A 14,197-nucleotide genomic window follows, 5' to 3' on the forward strand; every position below is an offset into this window, starting at 1 on the left:
GCATAGAGGCTTAAATATATCCGATGATAAGGACCTGCATGATCTTATTAGATCATTTGAAACCATTAAGCGTCCTCATGTAGTACCGAACTGGAATCTAGACGTAGTTCTACAATTCCTTGGATCGTCTAGATTCGAACCTCCTGGCTTAGCCTCTTTCAAGGATCTGACGAAGAAGGCTATCTTCCTTTTTGGCCCTAGCTACAGCTAAGAGAGTGAGTGAGCGAGCTCCAAGCTATCGAGGGCAATGTAGGGTTTAAGGAAGATTCTATGGTGTGTTCGTTTCTTCCAAATTTCCTTTGCAAAGAATGAAAAACCCATCACGGCCTTGGCCCAGGAGCTTTGAAGTTCGTAGTTTATCTTTTCTAGTAGGGGAAGAGCCTGAAAGAACTCTTTGCCCTATGAGATTTATGAAGTATTTTCCTTAAGAGGAAGGAACAACTTAAGGCTAATCAAGATGTGCTTTGGTGCTCCGTAAAGGACCCCACTCGGCCCATGTCGAAGAATGCTCTTTCCTTTTTCTGAGAAGCCTTATTACAGGAGGCACATGTTGCCTGTAAGGAAGAACATTTTAGACTACTGAAAGTGAAAGCTCACGAGGTGAGAGCCATCGCAACTTCGCTTGCATTCAGAAAAAATATGTCTGTGCGGAACTTGATGGAGATGCCAATCGGTTTTCGCAAACCACTACCTACGTGATGTAAAAATCACATATGATAAATACTTCGCCTTGGGTCCTTTCGTATCGGCGGATTCGGTGCTGGGGCAGGGAGCTGAAACTTATCCTGTGTAAATTTTTTATATGTTACCCTATATTTTATATTGGTGTTTTTTGGTTGTCTGAAAGAGGTTGCAGGAGGGCACCTCTTTTGTCGTAATATTAACCCTTTGTATTTGGTTAGGTGGTCTGGTGGGTTTTGGCTCCTTGCAGAGGTAGTGGTAAGGATCTGTTATGTAAGCGGACAAGGTCCCTTTAACAGGATCCGACTTGGATTCTACCACAGTAGGGGATCACATATCCCAGTGGTAGATCCGAGAGTCTTTCAGCATCAGGTCACGTCCTAGCTGTAGCTCTCCAGGCAATGCAGACTCAGAGACAGTATCTATGAAGTCTTCATCCTGAAAAGGTGAGAACCAAGGTTTTTATATCCTACAACATTAGTTGTTTCCCGTCTTACCTGTATTATTTAGCTGTCTCTTACCCTCCACCAAGGGTGCCAATCAGCTAAGTATATATCTGTCAGGGAAGTTCATGTACAAAAATGATATTGTTAAACTACAATAAAGTTTTGTACATACTTACCTGGCAGATATATACGATTAATGGCCCACCCAGCCTCCCCTCAGGAGACAGGTGGAAGAGAAAAATCTGACAAGCAAACGGGAGTGGTTCGTACATCCGCCACCCAGCGGCGGGTAAGGTAGACCACCTGACCTACCTGTCGCGTGTGCCGCGAGATTTGAAATTCTGTCGGGAACGTCGGAGACTATAGCTAAGTATATATCTGCCAGGTAAGTATGTACAAAACTTTATTGTAGTTTAACAATATCATTTTTCATGAATTGTGACTTACTGAATGTGACTTTTTACTTTTCTGGGCTCGATCTGTGTCGCCCAGTGAAATGTTCCTATAGCACTCATTTCTAGGTATAAATAAATGCTAAATATACCAGAGAAAAAAGCCATATGGAATGCTAGAGTTACTACCTCTGGCTCGCTCACCCTCAAAGGGTGTCGGTATAGCATTGGGTGAGTGGCAGCCACTATCACAGATACTTCACCAAATAGATCTCTCCTCTCTCAAAATCCCCCTCTGCAGAGGTGCCGTTACAACGGCTACCTTCCGCTCACAACTACTACTGCCTCTGCCTAGAACGTTGTTCCTTCTTTAGCACTCAAAACGTTAACACGTTTGTTTTTGCCTGCAAGGTATTTGTGAATTTTGGAAGTCATCATGTCTTCAGACCTGCAAGAAGCATCTTCATCTAAGTTGAGTATATATTATTTGTTGACTTTGAACGCGGTTAGGCAACTATGCATCAAGTATGGTGTTGTTTGTAATGAAGCGTTGCATGGGAGCCAAGCGTATCGCTGTTGCCGAGTCGGCCATTTTTATTGCGGTGTATATTTTATGTTACCCTTTTTGCACATCACAGTAGTATACGTTACTGTTGTCGTGAAGTTTTACCTTTTCGCTCCTGATGGGTTCCGATAGGTTGGTGTATCACGGTTTGAACCATTACATTATTTAGCCTCTTTAGGGGGTTTCCCTCTTTTATCATCAGTCCTTCAGGAGCAATTTGGTTCCCTCACGAGAGTGCGGTGATAATTTTCATTCCTACGTCTTGCGCGAGTATTGTGTTTGAGGCGACCTAGGCTAGCCTAGCGATACGCCATTTTAATTTTGGGAGGTAAAGGAAACCCTCATTCATTTGCGGTGCTCATGCATGTAATGTATGTGGTATCATTTATTTTATTATATTGTAATATTATATTGCTAATTGTATTTTGATGAGGTTTGGAAGTCCTACACGAATATTTACCTAACCTAGCCTACCCAACCAGATCTAGGCTATGTTTTGGAAGGTAGGCTAGGCGGTTGAGAGTACTTCTCGCTACCCATAGTTGGTACTAGTCCTGGCTAACCTGACCAGACTGACATTTTAGTTTTGGAGGGTGATCCTTTACTATAGAGTTCCTCTCTTGTTACGTAATGTAGGTGCTAGGCCTATCTTATCTGACCAGGTCGATATATTTGATATTGGAGGGTTAGGTTAGGCTCTAGAGTGTCCTCTTTTGTGACGAACTAGTAGGCGCCAATCCTAGGCTACCTGACCAGATCGGGGTATCCGATTTTGGAGGGTTAGGCTAGGCTCGTAGATGGGCTTGCCTTTATACGTCGGTACTTCCAATTTTCCTTATCAATACATTTTGTAAAGTATAGCCTTGGCCGTTACTTCCTTTAGGGTGTCAGTTGGCCTGCTGTCTTCTGCCCCTTTAGTAGTAGGCTATTTCACGGCTTCTCGGAGGGTGGTATCACCTGACCGGTTGCTGTTGCCAGGCGATTACTAGTTTACCTTTCTCCTCCGGGCTCTTCCTTCCGTTCCGGACTCGTTCCGGCGGTGCTTCGTTAGCTCGCTCACCTAGTACGTAATCATACCGGTGAACAGCAGCTGGAGCATTGAGCACTGTTCTGGGGGATTAGTCGGAGGAGGTTAAGGATTAGAAGATTATGTAGTCTGTTGGTATGTCTCCGGGAAACAAGGTAAAACCTAAGCCTGAGTCTGATCGCACCGGAGTAGAGTAGCAATTCCAAGTCAATTGGAAACGCATTCTCTAAGCCTAGTTCCGCCCCCACTGGAGTGGGGAAGCAGCGATAACACCAGAGAAATACAGAAAACAGAACGGCGGGAACAGCGGTACTAAGAACTCCATTGTATAACATCCTGGCGAATGTAATGGTAGACCACCATCACATTCGCCAGGATGTTATACAATGGAGTTCTTAGTACCGCTGTTTCCGCCGTTCTGTTTTCTGTATTTCTCTGGTGTTATCGCTGCTTCCCCACTCCAGTGGGGGCGGAACTAGGCTTAGAGAATGCGTTTCCAATTGACTTGGAATTGCTACTCTACTCCGGTGCGATCAGACTCAGGCTTAGGTTTTACCTTGTTTCCCTGTTCTGCTCGTATCAGGCTATTGCGATAACGAGATTATGGATTCCGGAGCAGGCGGAGACATTCAGAGCTTTAATGTTAAGAAAAATTTTATTTACTAGTTGATATTTACCTTTAGCTGGTTTTAGTAGAACTAGTCTAAGTGTACACATACCGCCAGAATTAACTCCGGCGGAACTATTTTGACGATACTCATGTATCAATTCCAACTTGTAGATGGTACGCTGTCTGGAGTTGGGGTGCGCAGCCGTTCTCCAGCAACCGTGTGGGCATGAGGTCTGCTGATCTCATGCCAGCTGTGCGGTGCAGGTTGACGACCTCTTAGTCTGGCATCCAGATGGCTGCGAAGTGTGTTACGCTTTGGTGGGGAACGTGACTAATGAGTTGTTAGGTACCATCCTCACCTCAGAAATGTTTTGATTTTTAGGATATAGTTCCGCCACTGGAGGATCTGATTTCGTCCTCTCTTACAGACCCCTCTGGCGCTCAAGGCCTCCTTGTTGTCGAACCTTAAGGTCTGGGTGGGGGGTTATGGGAGGAACGTTGCCGCTGGATGCCCCTACGTGCTGTCGAAGATGTGTTCTCTCCTTTATCCAAATGCAAGGACGTCGGCAGGGAAGTGGCGGCCCCTATCATTGAGAGGATCCGTCTGGAAACCCAGGCCCCTCCGGAAGACCAAGAGGGCTTGTACGAGGAGGTGATGGAGGAGGTGGCAGCCATCAGTCTGCATCGCGAGCCAATGACCGTCGACTCACAGGAAGAAGGTAGGGAGGTAAGTGAGGCAGGTGGCTTTAGATCTAGAACACTTGTTTTTAGCCCAACTCCTTCTTCTTCCTCTTCCTTTCAGGGCTTCTCGAAGTCCATGATCCTTGGGGATAGGTCTGGTTCTGTGATCCCAAAGGTGAAAACCCTGAAAAAGAAGTCCCTGCTGAAGGCTGCCAGACCAGCTATGCCTTCTCCGGCGGGCTCCGCCAGGTCGTCATTGGCCCCCAGGCCTTTGTCTTCCACGGAAAAAAAAAAAAAAAAAAAAAGAAGCTACTCCCCCGCCTAAGGGGCCGAGAGCTAAGGGTTCTAAAGCCAGACCGACGGAGTCCGGCTTCGACCCTGATGCCTTCGCTAATCTTCTCATGGAGAAGATGGGCAGTATTGTGGACTCGAGATTTCAATCTATGTCCTCTCAGCTCGTCTCGGGTTTAGAGTCATCGGGGCAGTCCATCCTGTCTCTGGCTCAGAGACTACAGACTCAGGAGAGCTTGCTGGCCGGACTTGTCCAGTCAGGAGGCACACAGCAGTCCTTCATTGTGCCGAATGCATCTAAGCTCCCGCCATTCGAGGACAACAACCCATGGCGGTTGGCGCTGCATGCTCCCTTTTCGGATGGCATGCTGACAATTGAAGGCTGCGGAACCCGTCACGTGGAAGATTACGAGTTCTTCCCGGCGGACCTCCAATTTCCCTTTCCAGGCTACGCTCGGTTAGCCGAGGAAGCGTTTGTCAGGGTAGACAGAGTCCCAAAGGAGACTGTGATCTATCCTAGGGATCAGGCACAGTCGGCATGGGTCCGCACCCTTTCGGAATGGGATTGCGGCAACACCAAGTTGACGCCACACAAAGGTTGCTACACCAAGTTCGTGGTGGGGGATAACATCCCGACCCCTTGCACATCTAAGATCGCGGAGTTAACTCTGCAGGCCGGAATGGAGGAGAAGCCAATGCCTCAGCTTCGAGAGACAGAGCCTACCTCTCTGCTCTTTCCCGGAGATTTGGAGTGCTGGGTGGGCGCTCCGGAATGTTCACAGTGGGCAAACTCGATCCGGAGTGTGCTTCCACACAGTTTAGTGAACGGTTACCCAGAATTCTGGATGCCATGGTAAAGGCAGAGTTTGAGGCAAAGTGTAGACTGAGTAGGTCGATCAACTCGGTTACTACTTCAGAGTTGACGGCCTCTGTCTACGCTGAGGAACCTCTATTCCGGGTCCTAACAAAGTCGCTGCTGTAGACTTTCCAGTGTGACCTGTATGACTTTGTGGTTGCTAGGCGGAACTGCAGGAAGCATGTCCTCACCAATGCTTCCATCAGACATGAGCCTAATAAGCTTATTAAGGCATCGATCTGGGGACCCAACCTCTTTCCTGATGACATGGTTAACAGCGTCATCAGTGAGGCGGCTGGGGCTAACCAGAATCTTCGTGTCTGCTGGGGCCTTCCCTCCAAAAGGAAGTTTGAGACCTTCGGACCGCAAGCCAAGGGTAGGAAGAGGGCTAGGAAGTATCAGCCCTTCCAGACCTCTCAAGCACAGACGGTGGTGCAAGCAGTTCCCGTCTCCCAGCTTGGTCAACCTTCGACCTGTAAGGCACGACCACAACAACAATTTGTACTGCTACAGAGTCAGCCAACTCAACAGTCCTCGAGTTCGGCTACTTTCGTGACGTCCCCGGCCTTCAACGCTTTGTTTGAAGTGCAAGGGGCGTTTCGAGGCTATAACAGGCACACAAGGGGTAGCAGAGCAAGAGGAGCTTACCGGCACAAAGCTGGTTCCAGAGCTCTCTCCAGAGGCAGAGGTTTCAGAGGAGGCAGAGGAAGTAAGACCTCATCCAGTCAATGGGTCTCTCCAGGTAGGCGGGAGACTGTACCTCTTCCGGGACCTTTGGACCTTCAGTAAGTGGGCCCACAGTATCGTATCAAAAGGTCTGGGGTGGAGATGGATAAAAGGGCCTCCTCCACCAGTCAGCTTTCACCAACTTCCAACGACAGACCTTCTAGACTATGCCAAAGACCTTCTTCAAAAGAAGGTAATAAAGAAAGTCAGTCACCTGAAATTTCAAGGACGTTTGTTCAGTGTACCAAAGAAGGACTCGGACAAATGAAGAGTGATTCTGGACTTGTCCCATCTCAACTCATACATTCAATGCGACTAGTTCCACATGCTAACCGTCTCGCAGGTGACATTACTTCCCTGTGGGTTCGTCACCACCTCTATCGATCTTACAGACCTACCTAGGCTTCAAACTAGGAAAACAGGCTTACTCATTCAGTCATGCCATTCGGGCTCAATATAGCGCCCAGAATATTCACCAAGCTAGGAGAGACAGTAGTGCAGGAACTAAGAGCTCAGGGGGTGATGCTAGTAGCTTACCTAGACGACTGGCTCATTTGGGCAACCAAGGACAAGGAATGTTGCAGGGCAACAGCCAAAGTAATAAAATTTCTAGAGTATCTGGGATCCCAGATAAATAAGAAAGTCCCGTCTCATTCCGGCGTCTCGCTTTCAATGGTTGGGAATTCAATGGGACCTAACCGCACACAAACTATCTCTTCCACCGAACAAGTGCAGAGAGATAGCGAAAGCTACGAGACAATTCGTCAAGAACAGGCGGGCTTCTCGTCGTACCCAAGAAAGAGTCTTAGGTTCACTTCAGTTTGCTTCGATAACAGATGTTCTGTTGAAAGCCAGACTGAAGGACATCAATCGGGTATGGCAGAAAAGAGCCATCAGCAGGCTCAGAGACAAAATCTCTTTGATTCCGCCGATACTAAGGAAAAGACTTCGTCCATGGCTAGAGTCAAGAGTCTTTCTAAGTCAGTGCCGCTACAATTTCCCCCGCCGTCTCTGGTAGTCCACAAGGACGCCTCTCTGAGCGGTGGGGGGCCATTCTCAGTACAAGAAGGTTCAAGGAACATGGTCAACAACATTCCGCCAGTTCCATATCAATGTACTAGAAGCAATGGCCATTTTCCTGACCCTGAAACGACTAGGACTTTTTACTGATTAGGACTTTGTTGACCGACTTGTTTGCACGACGATGTCTGAAGCAAGCACACTAGCACTTGTTATTCCAGTAAAGGTTGCAATACGAGGTTAACCTCAGCTGGGTATGTATGATTTACATACATACAGTATGTACGAGTTGCAGTGCCTGACTACTTTTTTTCTTCATCAGAACACACGGCACCTGCTCAGCCTGTTGTGATACCTTCATCTTTATATCAAGCCCAGGGATCTTTGGTCACAGATCCATTTCTCACTCCCATTCAGCCATTCAGCAACAGTTTGATGATATTTTGGGATTTTTGAAGAAGCTCTCATCTTTAATGAAACCCTTTAGAGATTTGTCTCTACCTCCAGTGTCGTCAGTCGAAGAGGAAGTGGATGAGGACTTAGAAAAAGTGTCTCTTATTTTTGTATATGCATCTCTGCTTTTGTTTTTTTCTCTCCAGCTTTCCAACCTTTTCTTCTCTGGTTGTGTCTACTTTTCAGATGAGTAACCTTCAGTCATAATTTTCTAGATTACCTTAAATGGTCCTGTCTACCTCTGTAAGGAAGGTGCTGAGCAAGGTTGAGACCTGGCTTCTGGACAAGAGGGAGAAAGGGAAAGCTTGCTTTAGTCATCCACTGTCTCATCTGCTAAACAGGAGATAATCATATTATGCTACCGGAGAAGCTCCGGCTGTTTCCTGCCAAGGGGACTTCTCCGGTCTTATTGATTCTGTCTGAATTTTGGCTTTCTTGGCGGCCAAGATTATGTTCTCTCCAGCCAAGCTTGACCACCTCTTGAAGAACAAGTTCAAGATATTTGAAGCAGTTTTTTTTAGATGGGTCAGTAGGCGCACTGGCTAAGAAGATTCAGGAATATCCTTCCTTACCAACAGAAGTCAGCGCTGATTTCTTTGATGTGCTCTCTTGTACAGACAAAGGAGTAGGAGATGCTTCTCGAGTGTTGGCTTCCATTTACACCTTGGGGGTTTGGAAAATGAAGGGACTCTGGTGTTCTTACACCACGAAGGGAGTAACCACAGCTCAGAAGTCTGCTCTTCTTTCTCTTCCTTAGTTTGGGATTTCTTGTTCCCTCAGTCAGTAGTCAATGAGATTACAATTGTACTACAGAAGAAGTCCACGCAGGATCTGTTGGCACAGTCTACGAGACGCACTAAGAAGCCTCCTACTTCATCCAAAGTTAAGACGTCCTCTCTGCTGCAGCCCTTTTAGGAAGTAGGCAGAGATCTTGGTCGAGACCAAGAGCTAATGTATGATTCAGCTCCCGGGCTGTTAAGAAATCCTCAGCCAAACCTTCCTCCAAGAAATGAAAACAGTGTTCTCTGTGCCCCAGTGCCAGACTCCAACTTTTTGGGGAAAACTGGAGCAAGAGAAGGGGAGAACAATGGCTTATAGAAAAACTGAAGTTTGGCTACTCAATCTCATTCATAGAAAAACCTCCCTTAGTCAAGAGGCCCATCATCTTTACTGCCTACTCTGTAGGCTCAGCTCAGAGAGGTTTTCAGCCCTGGCAGAGGAAGTACACTCCCTCCTCAAGAAGAGGGCAGTAATAGCAGTCACAGATGTGAACTCAGAAGGCTTTTACAATTGCCTTTTTGTAGTCATCAAGTCATCAGAGGAATGGAGACCAGTCTTGGATGTAAGCACAATGAATGTTTAAGTGCAAAAGACAAAGTTAAGTATGGAGACAAGCCATTCCATTCTGTCGTCATCATCAAGGAGACTGGATGGTCTCACTAGACATGTGTGATGCTTACTTTCATGTCCCCATACACCTGAACTCAAGGAAGTACCTAAGGTTTATTTTTCAAGACCAGGTCTTTCAGTTTTGGGCTCCATGTTTCATGCTATCGATGGCGCCTCAAGTTTTTAGCCAGTTTCTTGCCTCCCTGGCATGATGGCTACATCTACTGGGGATCAACATCACGCTCTGCATAGACAATTGGCTCCTTCGTTCACTAACAAGGGAACAGTGCATGAAGGACTTGTGGAAAACTCTTCTTTTAGCACGAGATTTAGGATTGTTGATAAACCATAAAGAATCCCAGCTGGTTCTGTCGCAGGAGATAGTTTATTTTGGGGATGACTCTGAACTGCCATCTTTTTCAGGTTTTTCCATCCCCTAAGAGAGTGGAGTCCTGTCTTTGAATGTAGATGGTCAGCCAAAAAGTGGATAAGCCTGCTCAGGACTTTGGCCTCGACAGAACAGTTTTTCTTGCTGGGGAGACTTCACATTCTATCTCGGGCCACCTGCGACAGAGTCTTCCAGATTCATTCATATTTCCAGTGACTCAGAATATCAAGAGAAACCTGCTTTGGTGGAGGTTAGAAGACAGGTTACTAGAAGGGAAGTCTTATTCCCTCAAAACCCCGACCTAAGCTTCTGTGCTGATGTATTGAACCTGGGCTGGGGTGCTCTCCTGGGAGGCAAGAAGGTGCCCAGGACATGGTCACAGGAGCAGAAGGAATGGCACATAAACAAGAAGGAGTTAAAAGCAATTTACCTAGGACTGCAAACTTTTGCCTTTGAAGTGTATGACAAAATCGTAGCAGTTTGTTCAGACAACATCAGCAAGCAGGGAGGAACACACTCCTTTTCCTTCTGCGAGGCAGCAAGGGACCTTCTCCTCTTTGTCAGCCAGAATCAGATAACAATCTTGACGAGATTCATATAGGGCAGGCAATGTGCTAGCAGACCAACTGAGCTGGCGCAGTCAAGTCATCCCTACAGAATGGACACTGGATACATTGGTCTGCAAGTCCCTATGGAACCTGTGGGGAAAACCACATCTGGACCTCTTTTTAATGCACAGAAATTGTCTCCCTCTTTTACTCCAGTCCCAGACCCTTTAGCATGTCGACGGACGCAATGCTTCAGGATTGATCCAACAAGTTTCTATATGCCTTCCCTCCCTTTGGAATGATACAGGAGGTATTAAACAAATTCCTATCCCACCGCAATGTGTCAGTGATTCTGATTGCTCCATTTTGTCCGTTAAGAAGTGGTTTCCAGATCTCATAGAGTTCCTGGTAGACTTTCCAAGACTATTCCCTCAAAAACACAATCTTCTCCAACAACCTCATTTCATTATAGGTTTCATCAAGGGTTGTTGTCTCTAGCTCTGACAGGATACAAACTGTCAAGAGACTCCTCAGAGCTAAAGGTTTTTCGGGGGCAATTGCAAAAGCTATTTCAGAGTGCAGATGTAGGTCTTCTTCTATTGTCTACCAAAACAAGTGGTCCACCTTCTGCTCTTGGTGCAGAGAGAATGGCATCTCTTCCTCTAAGATGACTGTGACAGATTGCAGATTCCCTTCTGTCTCTTAGAAACTCCAGAGGACTATCTTCGTCAACAATATAAGGCTGCAGAGCCATGCTTAACTTGTGTTCAGCACCGGGGCCTAGACTTGTTTTTGAACCAGGACATCTCGGATTTGAGTAAATCTTTTGATACAAGCAAGCAGAGGAGTACAGAACCAGTATCTTGGAACTTACACATAGTACTAAAATGGCTCTTTGGCCCTCCTTTCAATGATGCCTCTTTCAGGAATTTAACTAAAGTCTCTTTCTGGTAGCCTTAGCTACAGCTAAGAGGGTCAGTGACATACAGGCAAAAGACAAAAGGATCGTGTTCTCTGGAGGAAATGCAGTTTGTTCATTAACTTTAGGTTTTCTCCCTAAAAACACGAATCCCACTAAGCCCTGGCCTTGTAGGATCAGAGGAGAAGAGAGTTCTTTGCCCCCTTACAAAGAATGCTCTGTCCTTCTTAAGAGGCATCATCTGAGAAGCACACTCTCAGGTAGGAGAAGAATGTCTTCCTACTCTGAAGGTTAACGCACATGAAATCTGGGTGGTTTCCACGTCCTTAGCTTTTAAATATAAGCTTTCTCTGGTGGACAGTCTTCAGGCAACTTACTGGAGATGTAAATCAGTTTTTCCATCCCACTTTTTAAGAGAATTGCCATCAGTATGTAGTGAGTGTAGTACCTTAGGTCCTTTATCGGTGGCTAGCATGGTGTTGGGGGAGGTAATGAAGGAAGCATCCTTTCCATCCTCTCTTCACCTTGAGTCAGGGTGTTGATTTTTAAGGGATTCTGGGGGGTATGATGTACTAGGATACCTTCCAGTTTCATTTTAATAGTTGGGTGGGTGGAGTTTCTGATTTTATGGTGTGGGTAACAGCATTGTTTATCTGGTTTTCTTGTATTAGTACTGTGCCCTGGGCAAATGCATCTTTATATACTTTGCTAGCGTTCGAAATTGACCTTCTCTACAAAGTTTTCATTGATGTAGCAGGCGACACATGCCTATACTACCACCTCACCTTTACTGAGTAAGATGAGCGCCAACTGAAGGCAGTATCTTCTTGCAGCAGCTCTCTTACCAGGTAAGGGAAAAACAAGCGTTGTCCCAATGCAAGCAAATTTTCTATTCAACGATCAATATTTTATCTAATGATTTGAGGTAGAATAGTCCATGTATCCTCATTATTTTATCTAATGATTTGAGGTAGAATAGTCCATGTATCCCACCTCCTGGCAATGTAGAATCAGCTATGTTATGACTTGGTAAGTCTTGGTAAGTTACTTATATAAAAAGGACATTTTTATAATATAATTAGGTTTTACATATACTTACCAAGTAATTACAGAATGGGAGCCCACCTGCCTCCCCTCACATGGGCATAAGGGCACAAACAAATTGAGGCTCTTTGCTCAGTTGTTCCTCTTCTTTCTGAAAGTGGGAGGGGCTAATTACCTACACCAAAACAAAAGAATCCCTACTGCGAATTTCAAATTTTAGCTGCCGATACTAGAAACTGATAACTATGTAATTACTTGGTAAGTATATATAAAAGTATGTTATCACATTTAGCTGAGAACCATAATTTACAAACTTGTTTTGACAATTTCATGGCACTCTACTGTAATTCTTTACTTTCCCTGATCTCATAAGTTAACAGCCTTTGTCCAAAAGCAATTTCAATCAATCTCATGTTTTAATTAAAATGTATCAAGTATTTAAAAATGTTCTTGATGAGAGAAAAGCAGCAGGTTTTATGTGTCCCTTTGCCTTCATTTTTTTAATTTCCAGCTGGTTTTTCATGTCAAAGCTTGCTTAGCAAGCTGATTTTTTTTTTTTTTTTTGTTTTTTTTTTTTTTTTTTTTTTGTTACAGGACAGACAAAAAATATGTTCTCTTCCATTCAAATGCAAATGTCCTGACAATGTCCAGTTTATTGAAGTTGTTACTCTCATTACGTATATGTAATTGCAGTGAGATTTTGAAGTGTTATAAAAACAATCAACCCCCACCTATTCGCAGATTTTCTGTGGAACATACTTACAGTGTCCCCCCCCCCCCGTATTCATGGGGGAAGGGTACCAGACCCCCCCACAAATGTACATTTACCCTAGAAATAATAGATTAAAGGATATTTCGCGCAGCGACACGAGCTGAGCCCAGAAATGTTTATAACAGTTTTTTATGATAAAAAAAAAAAAAAAACAGGAATTTGTGGATATTTCTTATCGAAAAATACCCCGAATAGGCAAATTTTTCCAACAAATAAAAAGCGGGTATACTTTCCAGAGAAATCTGCGAGTACGGGGGTTCACTATATATATATATAGTATACACACACACACATCTTATTCACAAAAAATGTACCTATTTGCAGTATATTTTTCTTAAGAGAAATATTCACTAATTACTGTATTTTCATATCATTTTAGTGCCTAAATGCAGTTTTTCAATAAAACTATTAAATTACTTAGGTATAAACATTTTCAGAGGGGTTTTATGGTGTCTGAACAATCAAAATAGGCAGTTTTGTGTTTTTAAAGGGGTATCAAGTATTTGCAGATTTTAGCTATATTTGTGGGGGGGGGGGGTGGGGGGGGGGGGGGCGTTATGGTACACATACCCTGTGAATACCAGTGGTCAACTGTAATATATAGTATATTGGTTTACGTATATATTTACTTTTAGCGTGGTTGAGATATCGCCGGGATACTCCACCCTCTGAAGAGGAACTTAAGGGTAATTTGACCGTGGCAATGATGAAGAAAGAAAATGCTGAAAAGATAGAAGGCAGTAAGAGTCTTTCTCCAGAAGAGGTAAGATGATTAATAATCCTGATCCCCTAAAAAACTATAACCTATTCTGATGACAACTCCAGATTGCCGAGTTTGGCAACTGCCGTTTTCCCTTCTTTCCAAGCTGTTGAATTCTGTGCTCCTCTTTTTCTTGTCATTTCACCCTCTCTGTTCCACTGTGATTCATTTTGTGTATTAATATGTGGCAGTTCTGGTATACCCTTTAGAATAAGATCACACTTTTCTTTGTTTTTTTTCCAGATCCACCCTCTGTGCTGTAACAGTATAAACTCAAAAGCACTGAATACATTGTTCTAACTTACAACTAGAACAATGTTGAGACTTAGCTGTCTCTATTTCACATGTTTTTGCTCCTCCTCATACTTGGTTTGCATAGTGAAGAGAAGTATAGCAATACAGGTCACCCTCCCTTGAAGGCAGGAATCTTACATCACTGTTCTTGACATGTCATAAATTTTTTAGATTCTGGTATTAAATGTAAATACATTGGACCCCCATATTCGCGTTCTCCAGATTCGTGGACTCTCACATTCGCGGATTTCTCTCGGGAACGTTTCCCTGCATTATTCGTTGGAAAAATTTTTGCGTGCCATTCGCGGTAATTTGTTTTCTTATGAATAAATATT

The 14,197-nt window shown here is 44.6% G+C and overlaps 1 protein-coding gene across 1 annotated transcript in view; it reads left to right on the top strand.

Moving 5' to 3' along the window:
* The window catches only part of LOC135219595 (NADH dehydrogenase [ubiquinone] 1 alpha subcomplex assembly factor 2-like), a 64,342-nt gene extending 50,747 nt beyond the window's left edge, over nucleotides 1-13,595 (top strand). Inside the window, exon 3 of the mRNA XM_064256482.1 lies at nucleotides 13,444-13,595. Coding sequence (XP_064112552.1) covers nucleotides 13,444-13,580 — 137 coding nt within the window. The 3' untranslated portion in view covers nucleotides 13,581-13,595. The remainder of the gene's footprint in view (nucleotides 1-13,443) is intronic.
* The last annotated feature ends 602 nt before the right edge of the window (nucleotides 13,596-14,197 follow it).

Source organism: Macrobrachium nipponense, chromosome 1 (genome assembly GCF_015104395.2).
Source record: "Macrobrachium nipponense isolate FS-2020 chromosome 1, ASM1510439v2, whole genome shotgun sequence".
NCBI classification, from domain to species: Eukaryota; Metazoa; Arthropoda; class Malacostraca; order Decapoda; family Palaemonidae; genus Macrobrachium; species Macrobrachium nipponense.